The 24,092-nt window shown below is 42.4% G+C and overlaps 1 protein-coding gene across 1 annotated transcript; it reads right to left on the reverse strand.

Annotated features, from left to right (window-relative positions):
- Positions 1–983: 983 nt before the first annotated feature.
- Positions 984–14,406, reverse strand: CRABP1 (cellular retinoic acid binding protein 1). The gene is made up of 4 exons (XM_073361467.1): positions 14,148–14,406; positions 13,456–13,634; positions 10,368–10,481; positions 984–1,317 (listed from the first exon to the last, which is right to left on the reverse strand). Exons 1-4 carry the CDS (start codon positions 14,383–14,385, stop codon positions 1,267–1,269), a joined length of 582 nt encoding a protein of 193 aa, XP_073217568.1. The 5' UTR covers positions 14,386–14,406; the 3' UTR covers positions 984–1,266.
- Positions 14,407–24,092: the final 9,686 nt, after the last annotated feature.

Below are 24,092 nucleotides of genomic sequence, written 5' to 3' on the forward strand. Positions count from 1 at the left end.
TTTCTATTCCATTTTCCTGGACACTTCATTATATATGTTTTAAAGGGAAAGAGCAACATTTGCTGTGGTAATACCGGAGGGGGAGACTGTGAAGAAAACAGGAGTGCCTGGCTCATTTACATCTTAGTGCCCTGAAGATACTTCCAGCTTGGATCTAAACCGTAACAGTGCTGGTGTCTGAGCTCCACTCATTAGGCATGGAGATACTTTCCGTGGTTCTCAAGCTATGGTCCACCAAGCCCTTTCTGGCTCTTCATAGGTTGAAATACTGAGTCACACGTAGTGAGCGGGAAGGGGGTGCTGAGGGTTGCTGTGGGTCCACAAGAAATTCTCAGCATTATAAGTGACCCACAAAAGGAAAAGTTCAGTGGGGGTGGGGGTCTCAGTAGGCTTTCCTCCGCTCTACCCTTTAAGGATAGTAGGCAAGGTGTGTTGGGTCTGACTGCTCTCTGGGCAGATCCAAGATGTCCTGGTGTAACAGCAATCACTGTGAGAAATTATGAAAACATTGTTTGCCTTTAAATTAAGCTGGGGGTCTTACTGTGAGTAGCTAATGGCTGTCACCACTGGGGAAGGTTGACTGATGCCAGTGTTAAAAGGGTAGTTCCTGCCTAGCTCTATTGTGGAAATGTAGTGGGATGAGCTTTCCCCACACTGCATGGCTTGCAACAGAATGGCAGTCCCTCCACTCAAAGCAGCATAGAGATTGTTCCCTCATGGTGCCCTAGAGGGGGTGTGGAGGGGTAGAGAGTAAGCAGAACCATGGCTCTGCGGGAACATGCTGCATCCCTTAAAAAGGGGGAGCAGTTGTGCACTCCCCTTACACATTGGGGAGCTCTGGAAGGCATGCAGAGAGCCTCCAGCACTTCCCAGGGTCAGTGGGACGCTGCACTGCCCCCAACATGGGGCTGTGTCCAGTTGGCCCATACTAGCCCTAGATGTTTTGTTGGGCTTTCAATCCAGAACAACTAACAAAACAGCTGTGAGTTATGCCCAATAAATTTAATAACTGATACAAATTTGTAACTACAAAATACAAAGTAGACTGAAAAGTGACGGCATAAGAGTCAAAAGGAACAATATTTGTTATGCAAAACAAAAGCAAAATACACTTAACAGCAGATAGGGATTCTGATATGACACACTTGGTCACATACAATGCTGCATTAGTAACAGTACACATAGATATTCATTATGCAGGATTTCTCACAACGGCTGCCTCTTAATCCTCCACTCCATCCCAGATGACAAGTCAATTGGTGTTCTTCATTCTCTTACATAAATTCTTGTGCACACAACATCATCGGCACCAAAAGTCTTGAAAAGAAACAGAAATCAATCAGCAGAGAGGTAATAGGCAAAAATTACATACAATTTTTCAGGAGTATGTTAATTTTACCATAGTAGCTAGTGGTATAGCAGACATTAGATTGTAACTTTGCCGAAGCAAAGACGTAAGTTTTGAAAGGGTAATATACTGAAGGTGGTTCTCTTTCCCAGACACGAAGTTTGTCAGAGAGATAAATAGCCTGGAACCTCATAATTTTTCTACAGTTTCTTGGCATGCATTTGTGAATGGCAAGAGAAGTTGGAATGTACTAGGTTTTTATATTTGAAAACAGTCACAATCTTTGAATGGCTTTGTCTGAATTAAGGGTGTTTAGGGTGGGATTCAGATCAGATTGACTGCACGTACAAGACTGACTGCTTAGCTGTCCAGTTCCTCAGCTGGTGTAAATCAGTGTAGCTCCAGTGCGATCAATGGAGCAATGCTGATTTACACCAGCTGAAGATCTGGTCTATATATACCACTATATATATAAAACCTGTAATTGGATAATGCTGCTGCAAGATGTTGACGTGACAGACCTACAGACTGAAATCCTCTTTTTCCAGCTATAGTGTAGACAGCATCAATGTGAGTATCCCCACACTGCTCTGACGGGGAGTCCTGACCCTGACCTGGAGCTTTCTCCTCTGGGAGTGAGAGGGTAGCTTAGTCTCCTTGCAATGCCCATTCGATCCTCGGCCCCTCTGCTGAGTCTACCAATAAACTTGCCAGTTCTGCTGATGTTTTCTGACATGGACACTTATCGACTCGGAATCTGTCTGAGGCAAACTCATTCCCTGCAAATGAGCAGTTAAAGGATTCAACCAGTTCCCCACAGCCATATAATCCAGCATGGCGCACTAATACCCCACCAGATTTACCCCACTTTAACATGGCTTCCTGACAACATTTGCAAAAATATGCACACATGCCAGATAACTTAAGCAGGAGCTATGCCAGAAAAAGGAGTGTAGGAATGGTACCCGGAGGAGTTTTATTACTGTGATGTTTTTAAGCAATTTTATTTTGATTATAAGAGTTTTGAGGCAGGGATTGTCTTTTTATTATGTTTGTACAGTGCCCAACACAATGGGGGTTGGGCCTTTAGGTGCTACTAGAATAAAAATAATACTAATAGAAATAAAACAAAATAAAACTGACTTTGTGCACACATTCTCTGCAAGAGGTAGGGGACAAAAGTCCTATAGACTTCTTCCCTAGCTACACATGCAAAGAGATCAAACACGTTTGCACAGGATTTAGAAGACTACTTGCTAATAGTCACCTATCAGGTGCCATTGACATGACCCTTCAAACAGAGCTAGACATTGTTCCTTTCCTGAAGAGCCAATCCAGATTATGTGGTTTCTCAGATGCTATAGGAATGTGTTGCATTTTTTAGCTCTGATGTTTTATATTTTATAGGTAAAGTTCATATTTTTAAAACTTGTGTGCCTAAAGCTAGCCACCTAAATCCACAGTTGGACACCTAAATAAGTGGTCTGATTTCCAGCCCCTTTGAAAGTAGAGCTACTTATTTAGGTGCCTAAAGTGGATTTAAGTTGTTAACTTTAGGCACCCATGTTGGAAAATTTTGAAAAGCCTAAAAGTTTAGCATAGTAGCATTATTAGTGAAATGGCATTAAAACATATTGTTGAGCAGAGAAAGTTATGTGTTGGAGGGACATGTACTCATACTTTCTGCATTCCTTTTCTTTAAAGTTACACATGACTTTGCTTCACAGATACATGTTAAGGACACAGTTGTACACCTCATACATTGGTGAGCATCTAGTCTTGTGAGAAGTCCCATTAAAATCAACAGGACTGATCATATAAGTGGTCCCCTTCATAAGAATGGCACAATCAAGCCTTAAATCAATTTAACATTCCACTCTAAACTACCAAGAAACTCAGATCTTGAAGCCCTTCCCTACATGTAACGCCCATTGAGTTCTGCACAGTGCTGGTCCATGAGAACAGTTCCTAGACAGAGGAAAATAAACTTTAATGGAGACTCAGAAGAGCTCTGACTAGACTTCTGCACAGTATAGATCCAGACCCACAGATTAGGTACAGATAGATTGAGGGATTGTAATCTCACAACCCCCTGCCCTAAAATTCATTGGATTTAGGGATGGGGAGTGGTTTGAGGAGACAGGAGAGTCTCTCCGTCTGAATCTGCCCCTAAGGTTTTGGTTCTAGTTTGGAAGAGATGTGGAAGAAATCTCATCAGCACAGCAGATCTCATAAGAATGCCATTATGCAAGAGGGTAGAAATCGAGACAGACAGTCCAGCCTGTCTTGGGCTGAAATTTCCAAAAAGCATCTTGGAAGAGTCCAGCACTGTCAAATCTGAAACCAATGCTAATGACAAAGGTGGGATTTTCAAAAGGGCCCATGTGAACATGGCACCTAACACGCATTGTAATCAATGGGAACTGGGCACACAATTCCCTTAGATGTTTTTGATATTCCCATCCTTTCTCATAAGCTTCAAACCTAAATTTTCATCTAAACTTAATCTGGATCCAAACCCAAATAATTGCCTTTTAACCAGTCTCTTGCTTCTGTCTAGCAAGTACAAATTTAAAGGAGAGCTATCCTGTGAAACAGGAATCCAGGAATCAGCTCTGTCGAGACATAACAGCATAATAGGTGGAATTCAAGACTTTGTTTATATTAATATATTCTGCCACTAGCTCACTGTATAACCTGCAAACAGTCACGAGCCTTTTTCTGTCTCATTTTCCCCATCTGTACAATAGGGATAAAACTCGCCTTACAAGGGTGCAGTGAGGCTGAATGTTTGTAAAGTGCTGGGGGAGGTGCTGTATCTAAGTGTAAATTATTATAGTGTCTTAAATTTATTATTTCAGAAATTACAACATAGCCCCGCCAGCCAATCAGATGGAATGGCCAATCAGGCAGCCTGCTGCTGGCCAGCTCTAGTGATGAGGCTGCTTGGAGCCTGGCTCTGCTGCAGGCCCTGATTCCTGGCAGAATGAGATAATCCATCAATTCACACTCTGCAATTTCACCCAGGACCTGATCCAGTGCACATCAAAGTCCATGAACGGGCTCCCATTGACATCAGTGGACATTAGCTCAGGTCCCCAGTACTTGAATAGAGAGACTTCCACAGCTTTTTCATAGATTCCAAGGCCAGAAGGGACCATTGTACTCATTTAGTCTGACCTCCTGCATAACGTGGGCTGTAGAACGTCCCCAGCACAATTTCTGTTTGAACTAGAGCATATCTTTTATAAAACATTCAATTTTGATTTAAAAATGGCCAGTGATGGAGGTTCCAGCACAGCCATTAGTAGATTGTTCTAATGGTTAATTACTCCCACAGTTAAAAATATATAGCTGATTTACAGTCTGAATTTGTCTAGCTTCAACTTCCAACCACTGGATCTTGTTATATCTTTGATAATGGGCTCTTCCCTCTAGCAGACAAATAGTTTTCCCCAAGAAGGTACTTACAGACTGTGATCACATCACCCCATAATCTTCTCTTTGTTAAGATAAATAGATTGAGCTCCTGGAGTCTATGACTGTGTCACTAACATTAGTTTCTAATCCTTTGATCATTTTTGTGGCTCTTCTCTGAACCCTCTCCAATTTAGCAACGTCCTTTTTGAACTGTGGACACCAGAACCGGACATAGTATTCCAGCAGAGGCTACACCAGTGCCAAATACAAAGATAAAATAACTTCTCTACTCCTACTCAAGATTCCCCTGTTTATGCATCCAAGGATCACATGAGCCCTTTTGACCTGAGCATCACACTGCGAGCTCAAGTTCAGCTGATTATCCACCATGACCTCCAAATATTTTTCAGAGCCACTGCTTCCCAAGACAGAGTCCCCCGCCATGTAAGTATGACCTACATTCTTTGTTCCTAGATATATGCATCTACACTCACCTGTATTAAAAGATATATTATTTGCTTGTTACCAGCTTATCAAGTGAGTCAGATTGCTCTGTTTCAGAGTAACAGCCGTGTTAGTCTGTATTCGCAAAAAGAAAAGGAGTACTTGTGGCACCTTAGAGACTAACCAATTTATTTGAGCATGAGCTTTCGTGAGCTACAGCTCACTTCATCGGATGCATACCGTGGTATGTAGTGGTATGTAGCTGTAGTTTCCACAGTATGCATCTGATGAAGTGAGCTGTAGCTCACGAAAGCTCATGCTCAAATAAATTGGTTAGTCTCTAAGGTGCCACAAGTACTCCTTTTCTTTTTTCAGATTGCTCTGTATCAGTGACCTGTCCTCTTTACCATTTATAGTGCCCATCAAAGTCAATGCTCAGTACCTCTCAAAATCAGGCCACTTATTTGGGTGCCTAAGCTTAGAATACCCAAGTTTGAAAATTGTTGGCTTGTCCAATGTCACACAGGAAGTGACAAAGGCAAGAATAGAAGCCAGATCTCCTGACTTGCAGTCCAATGGTCTATCCAATGGATAACTCTATCTCCTAACTTATATGATTAAATACCTATATCAGTCAGTCAGCTGTATTACAAATGGTATTACAACAGGATGCATATTCAAATAATGCATTAGGTATCTCCAGTACTTAAACATGGATGGGTACTGGTTCTGGGCTTGACCTTGCTTTTATTGAGGTGAATGGCAAAACCCGCATTGACTTCAGTGGGAGAAGCAATGTTTAATTTGTAATGAAAGAGGTGCTGGGGTTAAAGCAATCTTTTTTACTTTCATAACTGATGCAGCAAGCCCAGAGTTGCCGGAGCTATGAACTGCCAAGCCTAGAGGTTGGGCTCAGCACTGGCAAGCCCCAGCAAAAATTAAGCCCTGGGGAGCAGACCCTCCACTTGATTACTTAAGATCAGACTTTTTTAAAATATAGGAAGCATTAAACCTTTAAGTGGTTTAATTCCAAGGCTTAAACCCACACAGACACACTTTGGCACTCAGCTGTGCGATCTCTCTCCAATCTGGGTTGGACCATCTTACCTGCCATGTTTAATTTCAGAATCCAGAAATATCATTTAAAAAATGTTCAATCATTCATCTATGCTTCACAGTTCACCAGTTTTAATCAACTATAGCATGAATTTTCCAGGGAGAGGAAGGGGAATAGAAACAATGCTTCAGACCCCTCAAACTTCTGATCTTTGACCCTTGCTAAAATTGATTCTGAGAACCCCTGTGTGACATGTGAACTGTGCAAAATTTGGTTTGAAGCTGTTTTTTAAAGCCATTCTTCAGAAATTATCTACTATACAGCATTTGCGATACAGATAAGGGGCTGAGCAGTCATGAAAGAAGCAACACAGAAAAGATAGAAGATAAATTATTTAATTTGAACCGCTAATATTTGAAGGCAGCAACCTTTAATTTTGGGTAAGAGCAGACCCTTTGTCCCTCCTAATTTGCATGAGTGATTGACAGCTCATTAAGGTCACAGAAAAGCGCAATAACAGCAAAAAACAATAGACTCACAATTAGGAAGTAAGGAAAAAAGACCTTATTTTAAAATAACCTCAACCATAAATCTTCATTTTTAGACCTGTACATGAAATACATATGCTGGGTCAGACTCTGGTCCTGATTACACTGATATAAATTCAAAATAACTCTAGTGAATAGTGTTCTCGTGCAAATAAGATCAGAATCTGGCCCTGTATCTGTAGTCTAATTTAAAGTTAAGGATAGTTAAGGATACTCTCAAGGTAAGAAATCTGAACTTTGACAAGTTCCCTCCTCACCTCCCTTTTTGTTTGCACATCCCATGTAATCCTTTATATCCATTTTTATTCAAAAGTATTTAAAATCCAAGTTTTCAATACTTAAAAAACCCAAAACCAAAGAACCCCCCCATGTTAACATTTCTGAGAAACCCTATACTAATAAGTCTGTGATATAGAATAATAATGCTATTAAATATGAAGGCTCCATTGCCACATTTCCAATGGGATTACTATAAATAATACTGGAGAAAGCATCTTTTAAAAAAGAGTTTTAAAGTGTTAACGTGACCTTTTGCAAAACAGGGGGTTGATCCTGCCTCCATAGACCATCAGGCCTTAGACGAACAAGATTTATTCTTGACGTACCAATAACACCTTTCCCAAGTTAAGATGAACGAAGAGCAAAGATCATTTTTGGGAACACAAAACAGAGATGTAAAAAAAAATTCACCTTGGTGTGAAATGTATGATGCTATACCTGAAAAAACTCAGAACTGTGTCTTCTCAAAGGATCAGGCACCAGCCCTGCATGGCTTATACACTACAGCACAGGTTCTGCTCCATGCAAGGCAGCTATCCCAGCTGCAGAGACCCCCAAGGCGCACAGGAATGGGGCTCCCTCCAGCTCTGCTAGAAGGGAGCTGGGATAAACTGACTGGGGAGCTATGGGAAGGATTATAGGAGAAGGGGGTGTTGAAGAGGAGGGAGGCCTGAGAAGAAGGTTGGAGCTGGGATACATTAAGCTTTAAACGGCTGCTTGCAGAAAATTGCACCAGGGCGAATTTCAGCTCCCAGTCATTATGGTTCAAGCAAAAACCTTCAAGAGAGAAAGCCTTTTTAAATCAAGATTGGATATTTTTCTAAAAAATATGCTCTAATTCAGTGGTTTTCAACCTGTGGTCTGCAGACCCCTGGGGGCCTGCAGACTATGTCTAAGATTTCCAAAGGGGTCTGCACCTCCATTTGAAAATTTTTAGGGGTCTGCAAATGAAAAAAGGTTGAAAACCACCGCTTTAGTTGAAACAGGAATTAATTCTGGGGAGTCCTATGGCCTCTGGTTATAGAGGAGGTTAGACTAGCTGAATACAATGGTTCCTTCTAGCCTTATATTCTATGAGTCCATATTGTGTTTCTTAACCTCACTCTCCTTTCCCAGTTGGGTCAGTTTGTGTCGTGGCTGCAGAAGGTGACAGCATTACAATCGGATCTCCTGCTTGTACTGTAAGAGTTGGCCTTGGTTTTGCAAATGCCTCGTGAGTAGGTTGCTTAGATGACAAAATCCAAAAATGCTTTGTTAGAGAGCTGGAAAAATGACAGTTGGAAATAAATTCTGTTTGTATCAGTTAAAAAAAAAAGGGAAAAAAAGGTATGAAACAGAGGGTAGAACTCCCCGCTTCCTAAGCTATCTGGGTAACATAAAGGCTTACTAGAGTTGAACAAACAGAAGGATCTGGATATTCATGTTTATGGAAACCAGTGTGATTTCACTAATAACATCCACCCCATTCCTAGAAACACTGTTCCTCACTATCTGAAATAACAACTTTAACATTCTAAAAGCTTCTTGTCTACACAGGGTCAGATCTGTTGTTGTTGTTGTTTTTTTCCCCTTTCAGATGAAATCTTAAAAAACAGAGCTCCTGTCTGGATTACATGAAGGTTAGATTGTATTGATATCTTTCGTAAGAGCAGAGGTATGCCCCAGTGTTCTGGACTAAAAATCCCCTCCCCATTGTTGTATGTGCTATAAGTCAGTTGACTGCCTCCATCCCAGACAGCATGTCCTCCAGACACTCTATTCCCGGGCTGAAGTACTGTTCTCTCTATCTAAGATACTTATATAGTCCCCATCACTGTAGTATCTGAGTACCTTACAATCTTTAATGTATATATCCTCACAGCACTCCTGTGAGATAGGGCACTGCTATTAGCCCCATTTTACAGATAGCAAACTGAGGCATAGAGAGGCACTAATTGATTTTCCCATGGCTGCACAGGATGTCTGTGTCAGAGCAAGAACTGACCTTGGATCTCCCACAGCGGAGACTAGTGCTCTAACCACTGGACCATCCTTGGGATAAAATTACTGGATTTACCCAGAATGCACTGACACAAACAGGCAATGCAGTGACTCTGGATGTGCAAACTGCTGTTGTGGGGGAAAGGCTACTGTGTGGGCACAAGTTTAACTGTGATACTTGTAATCAAGTTAAAGTGACCATGTCTCTAGCCAGTTACAGATCACAGCTGCAGTTGTAGCAGGGCTGGGCACTAAGGTGAGATTCAGAGAAGGGATATCAGTACCAAGATGACAACTGTAGGAGAAGTAAATAGACTGAATCTGACTGCGGGTACATCTACACCGTACTGCAAGGGTGGAAGGTCCCAGGGCTCAGGCTCGAGCCCGAGCTTGAACATTTACACAGCAATTTTTAACCCCACAGCCTGAGCCCCGCGAATCTAAGTCAGCTGACCCAGTCCAGTTGTGGCTGTGCCTCGGGTCTTTGATGTATCCTATGTAGATGTATCCTCACTGGCTCAGGTGGAGGGATCCAGTTCCAGATACATGAGGCAGAACTGCTGCTCCTGCCTGAGTGTGGAGTGTTATGTAGGAGTGGATAGAGGGATCACAAGGACTGAAGAAGCAGATTGATTGGAGCTGGACATAGTTGAGCTCAGACATAAGAAAGAGCGATTCTAGGAATCTTGAAAATAGAGGGCAATTCTGAATGGAGTTCAGAGATGAGCAGGGAGTCAGAGGTGATAGAGGATGTGGTGACATGTTCCTACTTATCAGAGGGAGGTTATATAGTGCTAACAGTATGCCAGGCACTCCTTTGTCATATACCATGTGATAAGAAGCATGTAATAACACATGTACCAAAAAAAGGAGAAGGAAAAGGATATATTTCCAGGTAAATCAAAGTAGGCAGTTCTCCAGAAATTAGGTCAAATTCTCTGCTCTCACTTACGTTGATTAAATCTGCAATTACAACTGAAATTACTGGAGTTACTTTGCATTTATAGAATTGGATTTAGCACATTATGGTTATTTTACCACTAAGTGTTTAGAGGCAGTTAAAACAGAAGAACATGATATAATTTGGTAAGTTATCTGAGAACAATGATTTAAAAAAAGTCATTGTGTGTGAATTGCACTAAAGAGGGTTAGGAGCATCCTGGCCTTTCAAATGCATTTAATATAAAGCAGCATGTTTCACAATAATTAATGGAAAAAAGTAACAGTCCGATTACATAGCAACAAAACCTATTAGTACAATGTATGCACTGGAAGGGTGAAAGGGTCTTACCAAAATCAGCTCATCGTTAGCTAATTCCCGAGTCCAATATGTTTTAGGACCCTCTCCCCCAATAAGAGTTTGTTTGCAATAGATCTTGTTTTCATTCTCCCAAGTGGCTAAACTCTGCAGGCAAGAAAACCATTAGTAACATTAATTATATTCCCTGGCAGCATGAGGGAGAGACACAACAATGAACACTACAGAGAATAATTGCTGCAGTAAAAGAGCAACACATGGTAGATAATAGCAAGGGAGAAAGGCATATCAACAGAAAGCAGTAAAATCAAAACAAAGGTTGGGGATGGATGTTTTGGAGATATATACATATAATTAACAAGAATAATTTCAAATATGACTTCTCAACATAACTCTGTGTTTATTTCCGTGCATCCAAATTAAGAAGTCCTTTAATTCTCATAAAAATTTTAATGGTGAGAACTGAGAAGCTTCATTTATTAACATGTAATAACTTAGCATCTTTGTAAAGATCTGGCATGAACTGACATGTTATTTACCACCTCATGGCATAAAAGCAGCTAGAATCAAATGTAACATTTTGGAATAATAAATAATGCAGTACTTGCCACTTATAATCTTTATTCTATATGGCACTGTTCCAGGTTACTTGTATGTTTAACATATAGTTCTAACAAGCAGGGTACACAGCAACTAAATTAAAGTAGTTGCACTCGAATTTGGATATTTTGGGGTTTTTTAAAAATGAATATGGGGGAGGGTCTGAAAACTGAAATACACTAGGACATTTTTTCAGAGCACTTGGAATTATTACTATAAAGCTATTTTGAGGTGAGAAATCATGGCATTTCATACTGTTTAACAAGCAGGCAAGCACAGGTTCTCCACTGCTTTTCCTCCTAGTGTTGAATTATTATTCCACAATGCAGTGGAACAGCTGTGCAGAAGGATGCCCCATAATGAATGTACAAGTAATCGCTTTACAACTAGCACATGGGAGATATTCATTAGTCTGTGATGATAAAAAAAAATTAAAGTCAACATTTCCTTGACTTTCCAAAGGAAAAAGGTTTTCTTTTATATAAAAATTCGCTATTTCTTTTATATAAAGAACAATGATTCTTTCAAAATTATAGCCTTTTAAAACCAATATGGCAGAGTTATACATGTTATGCTTTTCATTCCAACTATCCTTAATCCTTATTTGTTTGTGTGAAAAATAGATCAAGTCAGACTGCAGAATAAGACCCTCTTTTCCTGTAAAGTGTTTCAGGATCTATAAACATTCAGCTATTTTGTCGGGTATTGCAAACTATATTATGATGTTATTTTTCTATCAATTTCTGTATCATAGCCACAGCTCAATTTTCTACTGAGCTCAGCAATATAATTCACTCATATAATTTCACACATGGAAAACATTTTACTGAAAACTACATTTTAAAAATTTGCCCACTTTCAAAGCAATAATTATTGTTTTTCCATATGTAGCAATAAAACTTTCATTTAAAATGGAGTCAAATATTTGTGTGTTCTGGATGATCAAATTCCATTTTACTTTCACCAAGAGAAAGAAATTAACAAAACCAGTGAGATATTTCTTGATAGATTTGTTCATCCTAGAGATTCAATGGGAGTTGCGGGTGCTCAAGATCTCCCAGGATCAGGCTCCCAGTTACACCAGTTTAAATCCATAGTAATTGTACTAAACTTGAAGTTACTCTAGATTTACATCAATGCAAATGAACTCAGAAGTTGGTCCTGGGATGATCAGAAATATTTTGCTACTATTTTGCCTTTTTAAAATATTACTTTGGGAAGGGGGGGGGGGGCTAGATTCTGATATCCTTTACTTGCACTGAGTTGCATCTTACTTTGAAAGTAGTTCCATTGATATCAATGACACTACTCACACTGAGTAGCACTTTCATTGATGAGTAGTGTCATTGACATCAGTGGAACTACTTGGGAAACAAGATGCTACTCAGTGAGAGTAAAGGACATCAGAACCTGGTCCTGTGTGAACTTTTTTCATACAACCCCCTCCTGCCACCACAGAGGTACCAATTCTCTATTTCCTTATGTCTTGTGTATTCATATAAGTGTAAATTGGATGTAAGCTGCAACTAAATCAGAATGTAGTATTATACACCCACTTTGCACAAGTGTAAATGACTATACAAGGTACAAAGCAATGGAAACATCAGGCCCAGAGTTTCTCATCAGAGTAAAGTGTAATAACCAAACCAAAACAAACAGATGAGGCATCTCAAAGATAACGCTGAACAAAGAAAGTGGTGTAATAACAATTGACAGCCGTTGAAGTTTACATAAAATTAAGTATCACGATACAATATTAGATCAAAGATACAAGCAATTAATATCTATGCAAAAAATTAAGATATATGTTTGAACTATGATAAAAGAATGTCCGGAAAAAGCTAAAAATATCCTGCAATTCTTATTTGAGACCTAGCCTGTTTTGTTTTAGGATAAAAGTTATGAGCAAGTTTGTGCCACTAAATCCTGCACAGCACTCAAGGCAGAGATCTTAGTTGCTCATCCACAGTGTGTTGTTATGGTAACAGACAGAAATCAAGAAATCTCTTTCACCACTAGGGACATGTTAAAATAGAGAGAAGGAAAAGCAATCAGAAAAATTTCTGCATGCAAGGGTTAGGGAGAAGAATTGTGTAAAATCATCTTGAGCTCTTACTTCAGGACCTGATATTTTTTGCTGCTTTTAATTTTAAACTGCCCTCCCTGAGGAACAATGCCAGATTGAGGCCAAAAACCAAACAGTTCAGATTAGGGATGGAGGAGGCAGAGAAGACCGAGTAAAGGAGTAAGTCGGCAATGCCATTGTCTTGAGCCAGTGGAAATGTATCTATCTGCCGCATATAAAAATTACCGAGATCTCAGATAAATCCACGCTGGGAGAGCAAAGGGCTTTTCCTAGGACACAGGGGAAGCTGTCTCGTTGCTGGATCATACCTCTGGTCTGTTGTGTTCTATTCAGACTCTTACTCCACTCCCATTACCAGGGTAGGTGAGTGGGGTTCTGTTGGGAAAACACCATCAGCCAAGGCTGTACACACACACAGTTCTCCCCCGCCCTTACCCTGCATTTTCTGCCATCCACAGTCTCCTCTTCGAAGCTCTCCCCTACTTTGAAGTTGATCTCAGTGGTGCGGACGGTGGTAGACGTTTTGATGTAGAACTGGTCCCCGTCCTGGCGGATCTCCACATGCGGTTTGGAGGCGGCTGCCACCGCCACTCTCCTGAGCATCGCATTGACACCTGGGCAGAGGGGGAGACCAGGAAGCAGAGCATTAACCTAACCGGGCCCCTCCAGCACCGCTCACCGCGCTGCGGACGGCGTTTAGCAGCAGGCTTGGCAGCAATGGCTTGGCGTTGGCCACAGCCCTGCAGGTGCGTTAATCACTCCGACCCCGGACAGGTTGGCACGGCCCATGACGGCAATGCCTGGGGCGCGAGGCTGGGCGGAGCGGCTCGCCATGGGCCGGGCGGGCTGGTAGCCACCTGCTGGCGGCCACCTGCTGGCGGCACGTCGCTTCCCAGGCTAGCACCTCGGACGGCCGCCCCGTGCGGCGAGGTCTCCGCAGCCCCGCGCCCCGCGGCTGCGGGGAGAAGGCAGCCGGCACCCGGGGCCGAGCCACGCGGCTGCAGACTGGCTGACTTGGCTGCTAACTCCCCGGGGCAGCGGGCTGCGTCCCTGCCCCGCCGGCGCCGCCCCCAGCCCGTGTCCAGGCTGCCGGCGCCGGGCAGACGCGCGCCCCGCCCGCTCCTTACCCAGCGCTTTCAGGAGCTCGTCGAAGTTCTCGCTGCTCTTCATTTTCCAGGTGCCGGCGAAGTTGGGCATGTCGGAGGCGGCGGGGCGTGCGCGGCGGCGGGGCAGGACGGAGCGACCCGGGCTCTGGCTGCTCTCAGCTCCGGCACCTTGTGAGCGGGGCGGGCTGAAGCGCTGGCTGTGTGAGTCACTTCCCCCCACCTCTCCTCCCGTGGGACTCGGCAGCATCCATCCATCCATCAGCCCGCCCTGCCTTCAGCCAGCTAGCCAGCTCCTGGGGCTCCCCAAAGGGAGACCCCAACTGTCACTCGCCCTGCAGCTGGGAGCCGGCTAGAGATTCACCAGCTATTGAAAGGAGCAAGAGGCAGAGGGGGATCCGCAGAGGAACAGTGCCCAGGATGGACTTTAACTGGGGCATGGTCCAGGGAGGCAGGCAGGGTATAGCCAGAATGACACATTACTTCCTCCAGGGCCAGCTCCTCAGCCTCCCAAAGGGGGAAAGGTCCCTTTAGAATCCTGCAATCTTGCAGGCACATGGGCCAAACACATGCTGGTGTAAGGGGATGAACCTGACCAAATATTTCTGGTCCAGAAAACCTAGACGCGGAAATGGGCCTTGACTCAGAAATGTAGCTAACAAGGAAAGGGTGAAACACACCTCAGAAAAACCCAAAACACCAAACACAAACCAATTTTCCCTGGTTTTTTGTTTCAGTGAGAACTAAAGAAATTCAGTTTCAGTTCAAAACAAACCAACAATTTCTTTTTCCAGATTTTTCAGTTGGTCCCTAAACTGAAAAAATCCATTATTCCCTCCGGTCTAAATAAATACCCATCCCATCCATGAGACTCCATACAATCAAGCATCAGATCACTCTTACTCACCTAGGTTAAGTTAGCCTAGGGTAGTAACAGAAATTAATCCACTACTCACTGCCAAAATGTCTCCCTTTCCCATGTGTCTTCATGCAGTTTTGGAAACGGCAGAGCAAGATCGGAAGAACTGGAAATTATTCCAGCTGCATCAGAAACTGCAGCGCCCATTGCAGAATCACACATTTTGAAAAAGCATCACAACAGGCTATTTCCCATGTATTTGAAAGAGAGATGAGTTTGGTAAAGTGTATCTATACAGTATTCAGGAGATAAGTATTGTCTGAGGTCTTTCATGCTTCCTTCTCCATAGCTGCTGCTTTTAATCCCTCCATTTCCTAGGTATCAGAAGAGCAAAAGAAGATTTCTCTCTCTCATACCAGGCCCAAGCCTGCTCACCTTATAAGTGTAATGGGACTACTCACATGAGTAAAATGTTGCACTGTTGTTGTAACTGTGTTGGTCCAAGGATATTATCGAGAAAAGGTAGGTGAGGTAATATCTTTTATTGGGCCCACTTCTGTTGGTGAAAGAGACAAGCTTTGGAGCTTACACAGAGCCCACACCTGAAGAAGAGTGCTGTGTAAGCTCCAAAGCTTGTCTCTTTCACCAACAGAAGTTGATCCAATAAAAGATATTACCTCACCCACCTTGTCTTATAAGTAAAATGAGCAAGATTTGACTGCATGCTGTTATTTACAGACCTCCTTCCCATAATAATACATTCTAATGATGCAGAAAGGACTCTTGAGTTTGACCCACAACTGTGCCTGATGCAATTTTACTATGCAAACCACTTGGCTGAGCCCGTTTCATAGCACACTCACAGCTACTCTTCCCTTGTTTGGTTGATTCTGGAAAATTCAGAATAATAATTTGGTTATTTGGAGTATTTTAAAGCAAGTGTCCACAACTGGACAAATGTCTAGAAATGGGGAGTCACCAGTCACAGACTGGGCTGATCCTCCAGGCCCTCCGCAGGTGAAACTGATGGGGAACTTTGCCCAAGTAAGGACTGCAGGAGGGGGCTGAATATATGTCTGCATTTGGTCAGTTTTCTACAGATATTTTCCTTCTAGATGTAGTTTCTTCGAAGGGAAATCAATAGAACTAGTTGACGCTTTTTGTCCACAACATTTTTTTTCAAAGAATAATGTGGTGATTTTTTTCCCCAATCAGGATGGAAGTTTGTGTGAGCAATGTCCATTTGTGATTACATTTTTCATCTTCTGTCAAAAACATTTTTTTCCAGTTTTTGGTAACAACCAAGATTTTGGCCAAAACCTGAAAAATGTCAGCATTTTTTTTTTCAATGAAAATGAAAACTGAAGAAAACCATTTTCATTTTTGTCTTCTTTTTGTGAGAGGGGAGGGGGAAGAGACACAAAGCATTTCCAGAGCAGCTCTAGCAGGCAGGTTTTGCCCCTTTGTGGGAAAGGTTGCACAGTCCACTAGGCAATCTAGCAGTTCCCCAGGAACCTGTGCAGGAGAGCCTCCCTCATCCCTTAACTTCAGCACCCTGGCTGCATGGCTCCATTGTAACGTGACACAGCCTTGCATCCAGGATTCAGAATCACACATATGAGAACTCTGAGATAAGTCACATTTCTCACTGTTTGCAGGACTGGGGCCTTAGCTGTCTAAGATAACTGTCACGTGTAGCTCCCACCCAAGCAGATGGGAATCAGCCACATGTATCAGAGAGCAGAAACTGGCCAAGAGATTTTTTTGGGGAAGGGAAGGAGGGAAGAGGCGGCAGAGGGAGTCTTTTTCTTTAGAGGGGAGTTTAGTTTCCATGCCCATTCATTCCTTTGCTGCTGTGCTGAGACTGCCAACAAGGGTTTCAATTGATGCTAGTTGTGAGTGTTCTGGGGATGTGGTACTTGTCTACTAGATAATATACTGAAGCCATCAACCCATGTCATGAAGACCACAAAACAGCCTTGAGAGCGTCATGACTTTTAGAGATTGGAACAGTATTGAAAGAACAAGTGGCTTAGAAGTTAAAGGCTCCATTTTGCATTAGCAACACATGGAGATGTCAATCCTTCTGGATAAATTACACTTTTATGATGGGATAACACAATTTTGGCAATTAATTGATCTTTAAATATTCATGGTAAATAGACCTAATGGCCTGTGATGGGATGTTAGATGGGGTGGGATCTGAGTTACTACAGAAAATTCTTTCCTGGGTATCTGGCTGGTGAATCTTGCCCATATGCTCAGGGTTTAGCTGATCGCCATATTTGGGGTCGGGAAGGAATTTTTCTCCAGGGCAGATTGGAAGAGGCCCTGGAGGTTTTTCGCCTTCCTCTGTAGCATGGAGCACGAGTCAATTGCTGGAGGATTCTCTGCTCCTTGAAGTCTTCAAACCATGATTTGAGGACTTAATAGCTCAGACATAGGTGAGAGGTTTTTCACAGGAGTGAGTGGGTGAGATTCTGTGGCCTGTGTTGTGCACGAGGTTGGACTAGATGATCATAATGGTCCCTTCTGACCTTAGTATCTATGAATCATGCCCAAAGGCTGCTGGGTGCCTATGCATTTATATAGTGTCCTTCATAAAACAAAAGCCCAGATATACGATCTAATCAGCTTTGTCTGGCAATATATACACATTCCAAGGCAAGCATCTCATTTGTACAAAAGGCCCCATTTCCTTGAAGTACTGTACGATGTGGGATCAACAACTCTGTAGAATTAAGCCAAAAGATCCAGACATCCTATGAATTGCCCAGATTTGAGAATGAAGAGGCTTTGTTCATAGCACAGAGGGGGAGACAGGCATCAGCATTTCCAGAGCAAATTTCATCCTCCTCAAATATTCTCCAAGTGGAGGGGACACTGAAATCAAATGCTGCCTGGCATTTTCCCTTGCCTTCTTGCTTTTTGTTTTGCTTTGCTTCTTTCGTGCTTTTTTCCTTTCCCTTTTAATTCCTTTACTTCCTCCCTTTCTCTCTTATTCTCTTTTCTAATCTCCTTCTCCTCACATTCCGCTGTCTTCACTGATTCACTTCAGAGTCAATAGGAGTAGTATTCATGTAAATGAGGGCAGAATGTGGCCCCAAATCTACAAGTACAGTTATTTCATTCTAACAAAATGCCCTTCAAGCAATACAATGCTTTTACCATGTTCGAAAGTCCACAATATGGCTGAGCCTTGCTGAGAAAAATGGTCCTTTGCCTTTTCCTCCCTGTTATTTAGATGCTCCAGAAATTGATCCCATTATGCTGCAGAGTACAAGGAGCGCAGCTTATACTGGCCAAGTTATGCAGTTAGCTATTACTTAAGTTGCAGCAAATTTTATGTATTTTGCATTCAGCTCATGCTAAATAAGGTGTATACACATGGATCTTGATCAGTTTACAAGCCGCCTTGAATATATTTGACAGCTAATGGCTCAGATCCTCAGCTGATGCGAACTGGGGGTAGCTCCAAGGACAATAGTAGAGCTATGCTGACATACAGTTGAGAATATGGCCCATGTACTCTAACCAGGTGCACAGATCCTTACCCTAGCACAGCGTCTATAAGAGGCATTTATCATGCTGGTGTTAAAATGACCCAGATTAAGAAGCAGGTTTATTTTTTTTTTCAATCTATATAGATATATTTCCCCATTAACGTCGTGGAAAATAGCTTTGATTTTCGAAGTGTCTCCTTCAGCAGTTCTTCCCCTTGGCATTTATTTTAGATACCTGAATCCCTAAGGCTGATCTTTCCTTGCAGATGGACCTAATTAATCTTCCCAAAAGTGCCCCTAAGACAAAAGAAAGTAATATATGTACAGATGGGACAAGGTACTCCATCATCCATCCAAATAAGTGACCAATAATGTGACCAAAACTATCCCCCTGTGGTTATTGACCGACCACTGCAAAGTCACATAAGGCTCAGTGGAAACAATAAATTTTATTTACTAAGGTGGTACCAGAAAAAAAGATTGGTCTGAGGGAATATATAATAAATTATTTCGGACATGAATAAATTATACATCTGGAAGGCAAATTGCTGTCGTAAATTTATCTGCCAAATTAATTTACAATGGGGCTCCCAGCGTGACAATAGATGAAATGTAATATAAATGTATGCGGAATAAAAAGCATTTCTGCAGTTCTGCCTTGTATTGTCTATTACACTCTCATTAAAATGTCACTGCATCATTAGTTTTGTGTTTAGCATCAGCTGACAGGATACCCACTGTTCCCTGAGCTAAAACACTGGAGAGATTCCCTCCACCCCCAATGTAATTCTTATTGCAGCAAGGTGGATGGATCCCTGCACTGCTAGAGCTTGAACGGTAAAAAGTCCATCAGTTTAAAATACTATTATAAGCCTACACTATGAATGGAAAAATAAATGTGATTATTTACACTCATGGCTATGATCTTCCCAGTATTCTCCCCATGTCACCTCCTCCCCCAACAGGAATGCAGTTGACCCCTATTCTCTCCCAAAGTCAGGCCTCAAACTGGCCACCTGCTCCTTCTGTCTCCTCCCTTTCCTGCCAGGGGAATACAATGAAATTGCATATGTTTTTATAAAATAAAATACAATGTACTTCCCTTACTATATTATGTCTTTCAACCTTAAGAACAGGGACCCTGATTCTCTTCTCACTTGGTGCTCAGTCTCACAAGAGCCTGAGCATTCCAGCCCTGATCCAGCAAAGCACTTAAGCACATGCTTAACTTTAAGCATGAATTGTCCCAGGGAGCTGCTCATGCACTTATGTGCTTTGCTGGATCAGCACCAGAGTAAATCAGTTGAAGGCAATTGATTTACAGTAGTGTAAAACAAGTGAGAGGAAAATCAGGACCAGTCCCCTTCCCAGACTAGCAATTTGCAGGAGTCTTTCCATGAAGTTCACAATCTAGGAGAAACAACTACAAATTGCTGAGTTGCTTTGGAGAGGGAGCTGATGCAGAGTCATAGTAATATATGACCAACATCTAATAATTTTTAGCAGGAATCCTGTTTAACAAACATGCACAGAAAACCACTGAGACCATAGACTGCTGGGCTCCAAAGGAGCTGTTTCTCTGTCTGTCTATCAGGCCAACAATCCTTGGGTTAAACAAAGCAAAAGTTAACAAGGCAGAATAGAATGATTTTGAAGGAGCATTTACAGTCTGTCAGTTTTAAAAGATGATTTTGTAAGACTAAGGAAACCTATTTACATAATTAAATAGAGCTGTTATGGTCTGCTGGGTAAATAATGTGCTTAAAAAACGGGAGGGGGTGGTTAGTGAATTTCAGAGTCCAAGACAGTAAAGGGCTGATAGCACTGGTTAGAGCTAGCTTAACGCTTGCAGGCATAGTACAAGCTTCCTCTGCCAGCTCTCTTCATGCACATCGGCACGGAGATGCAGCACCGCTGCTCTTCCAGTACTGCCAGAGCCTTCCAGGGGGCAGCCAGAATACCAGCGCTGAGTTGGGTGTCCTGGAGTTAGAGGTTGGGTTGGTTAGCATGAACAAAGACACCGACCTCTAAGGGCTACGGGCTTGTTGTAGGGGAGCATGTGGGGGAGCAGAATTCTGTGGAACTGCGGAGATATTTCATTTAGTCAAACTGCTGATGCAGAACCATAATTATTGCTTTATGACCAACATCTAAATAAAGATTTTCAGTAGACAGCCCTTTTAAAGCTTATGTCAGTAGACCACTGAGATCAGACTCACCGGGTTCCAAATGAGCTGTTTCTGTCTATCTGGCCAACAAAGGAAGCTGAAGTGCTACTTGTAAGTGCGCCCCCATACTTGTAAGTGCGCCTCCAGCCCACAAAGGAAAGAGCCTCCCTTCCCATATCCTTATTCAGGAATGGCTGGAGGGTGAAAGTCATCCCTGTAGAGAACCAGCACAAGGCTTGTTCACCACTTATTGGGGTTAGGTGGGTCTGAAGTGGTGCATGTGCTGACTGTCTACCCAGTGGTGAATTTCTCCCTAGATGAATACCTAGGCCATGCAGCATGCCGGAGAGTCCATAAAACATAGATTTCACCAGACCATCAGATGAGTCTCTATTCTCCAAATCTGTCCCCCATCACACCCCTAACTCAAGGAAGCCCCATGAAAGACTCTGCATGATACTGACATAAGCTTCTAGGAAATAAAATAAATCCATATCTGAGCTGGATAAACTGCTGCAGAAGTGTCTAATGGCCAGTGGCCAAGTGGCTGTTCCCCAATCAGAGGTCTTTTAATAAATACATAGTCAAGTGTTTTTAAATAGAAACCTGGTTGTGTGTCCTTGAGTCAGAGGAGCTGGAGATATACAACGAATTAGCCCTTGAAAACCATCCCTTTCCTTTGGGCAAAGTGCAGTGAATTCACTGAGTGATCTCACGTAAGTCATCTGATATCATCACTGTGGGTAACTTACCTTATATGATCCTGGAGGAAGTGAGACTTCCTGCTTTGGGTGTTTATAGAACCCTGAGCTAAGGCTGTGGCATTGAGATTTCTGTCTATGGGCACCAAGACAGAAAAAAGTGGGATTTTTTTTTGTAATGGTGATAACTGTTACAATAGAAAGTAGAGATTTTTACATTTCGAGGTTTCTATGGAGTCACCTCACTTCCCATTTGACTTCATCTGTCTTACTCAGAACAAACAGTTGAACAAATAGCATTACTAAAACTGGAGCTGTCAATGTAAGAATGATCAAACCATGTCAACTTCTCTCTGAAGAGGCCCCATATCTGTTAAGATTCACTTGCCCAAGAAGATGGATACAAATTTACTGACTTTCTTAGTTACTGGAACTCTCAAAAGATCTTGGTCTCCACAGATGAAAGGATCACATGACTTCTTCTAGCAGACCAAAAAAGAGTGAGAACCCAAAGGAAGATACCCTTGCTTCAGTAATGGAGTCAGTGGAAAGACTCCAACTGGCTTCAATGGGACCTGAGGGAGGCTGTGAATCTACAGAGGCCCAAACCATTTGCACAAACCTAGAAGGTTTTCCTTTTCCACCTGTTCCTTGCTGTGAATATACCAGATTTAAAAGCTTCACACTACCACTGAGAGACCAAGAGAAAATGTTTGTTTTTAATTTCCAGACAATATTGAGTACTTTGGCATTCCATATAAATTGGAACCGATAAACAGGAATCCCATCCTTTAATTTAATTTACAGAGTTATAAATGCTCCTTAGAACACTGCTCATCATCCTAACTCAAAGCACTAATAAGTTTAAGATGTAAGGACCCAATCCTCAGCTCGTATAAATTAGTGTAGCTCTGCCAAATTCAAGGGAACTATTCTGATTTATACCGGCTGAGGATACAGCCCTAGGTATCTCCAGGTTGGTGGTGTCCTGACTCCTATTCACTCTTCTCCATCTTTGCATTGCCATGATTTCATGATTGCTCAGAAAATGGCCTGGAGAAAAACAGCTCCTTCCACTGTTAACTCTCTGACCTTCTAAACTAACATCCTTTCCTCTTTCTATTAGGAAAAGTTTCTGGGTCTTATTAACTAAACAGACTGAGTGACCATTTCCAACTGAAATCAGAGTCTCCAACAAGGAAGTCATGGTTTCCCAAGCTTCCTTCCCTCAGTACTGGGTTGGCAGATTTCAGATTGAAATAGAATAAGGCAGCATTCTTTGTTTAACAGTTATCTTGATGCTCTCCAGATAATGCAAGCCACTTCCTTGTCTCTTGGTTTTGAAGAGCCATTCTTAAAGGCCCAAATGATTATGGCCACAAGTTTCAAGCGTGGATGCCTAAAGTTACTTAACAAAAGCCTACAGTTAGGCACCTAAATGAAAGGGGACCAATTTTTAAAAGGTACTGAACACCTGTAGCTCCCTTGGATGTAAGCAGAAGTTAAGGATGCTCAGCACCTCTGAAAAAATCAGACCACTTTTATTTAGGAGTCTACCTTTACAGTTAGGTGACTAATTTTAGGCACTCAAGTTTGAAAATTTTGGCCAAGATCTCCAGCCAAGATTTTAAAAAGTAGGACCCTAAAATCAGGCTCCTAAATCCATAGTTTGAAACCTGCCTGATTTTCAAAGGTGCTGAACATCCAGCAAATCCACCTCTAACTGTAAACACTTATTTTCAAAAAACCTTGGCCCTCATCAGTGGTGCCAATTAGGGGAGGGCAAATGCCCCTCTTTCCCCCAAGGTTTCTGCACTTGCTCAAAGTTCCACAGGCCTTAGAGTTGGGTGGCAGGGGGTGTGGGGTGAGAGATTACTTTTAAGCAGCAGTCCCATACTGAATTGATATGGCTGCTGCCAAAGTGGTCCATATCACTGTATGGTTACACCACCACTGAAATCTGACCCAGTTGCCCCTCTGTACAGGGTTCCCGCAGGGGGATGATTGGAATTATCTCTTCCCTCCCCCGCTCCCACTCCAAGAAATATCTGAATTGGCACCACTGGCCCTCAGTTTTAGCTAAGGGATCACAAAGACCCAACAAGTCAAATCAGAATAGGGACTTTTGCCTTACATACCCTAGAACAGCAGAACACTCCATCCAAGACAAGGGAACACACTAAGGGTTTTTCATCCCCCATAGAACAGTACACCTATATTCTGAAACTCAGGCAGGATGGAAGCCACACTCCAAAGAGGGCCTCATTTTTATCAAAAGCCCCTTCCTCAGAAGAATCCACCCAAAGTTTAAGTACTGCATTATTCATATCTCAATCCATCCTATTTCAAAATGCCCCTGGACCACTTTCATTGTAAAGGTTTCAGAGTACCAGCCGTGTTAGTCTGTATTCGCAAAAAGAAAAGGAGTACTTGTGGCACCTTAGAGACTAACCAATTTATTTGAGCATAAGCTTTCGTGAGCTACAGCTCACTTCATGGGATGCATACTGTGGAAAGTGTAGAAGATCTTTTATACACACAAAGCATGAAAAAATACCTCCCCCACCCCACTCTCCTGCTGGCAATAGCTTATCTAAAGTGACCACTCTCTTTACAATGTGTATGATAATCAAGGTGGGCCATTTCCAGCACAAATCCAGGGTTTAACAAGAACGTCTGGGGGGGGGGGGGGGAGTTGTGTGTGTGTGTGAGGGGGGTGAGAAAACCTGGATTTGTGC

This window comes from Lepidochelys kempii, chromosome 10, assembly GCF_965140285.1.
Source record: "Lepidochelys kempii isolate rLepKem1 chromosome 10, rLepKem1.hap1, whole genome shotgun sequence".
Taxonomy (NCBI): Eukaryota; Metazoa; Chordata; order Testudines; family Cheloniidae; genus Lepidochelys; species Lepidochelys kempii.

Coding starts and splice junctions, on each gene's coding strand:
- CRABP1 (XM_073361467.1), bottom strand. CDS start 14,385: ATGGATGGATGGATGCTGCCGAGTCCCACGGGAGGAGAGGTGGGGGGA. Junction 10,482..13,455: donor TGGATGGCAGAAAATGCAGG/GTAAGGGCGGGG, acceptor TCTTGCCTGCAG/AGTTTAGCCACTTGGGAGAA. Junction 1,318..10,367: donor CTAACGATGAGCTGATTTTG/GTAAGACCCTTT, acceptor TTTCTTTTCAAG/ACTTTTGGTGCCGATGATGT.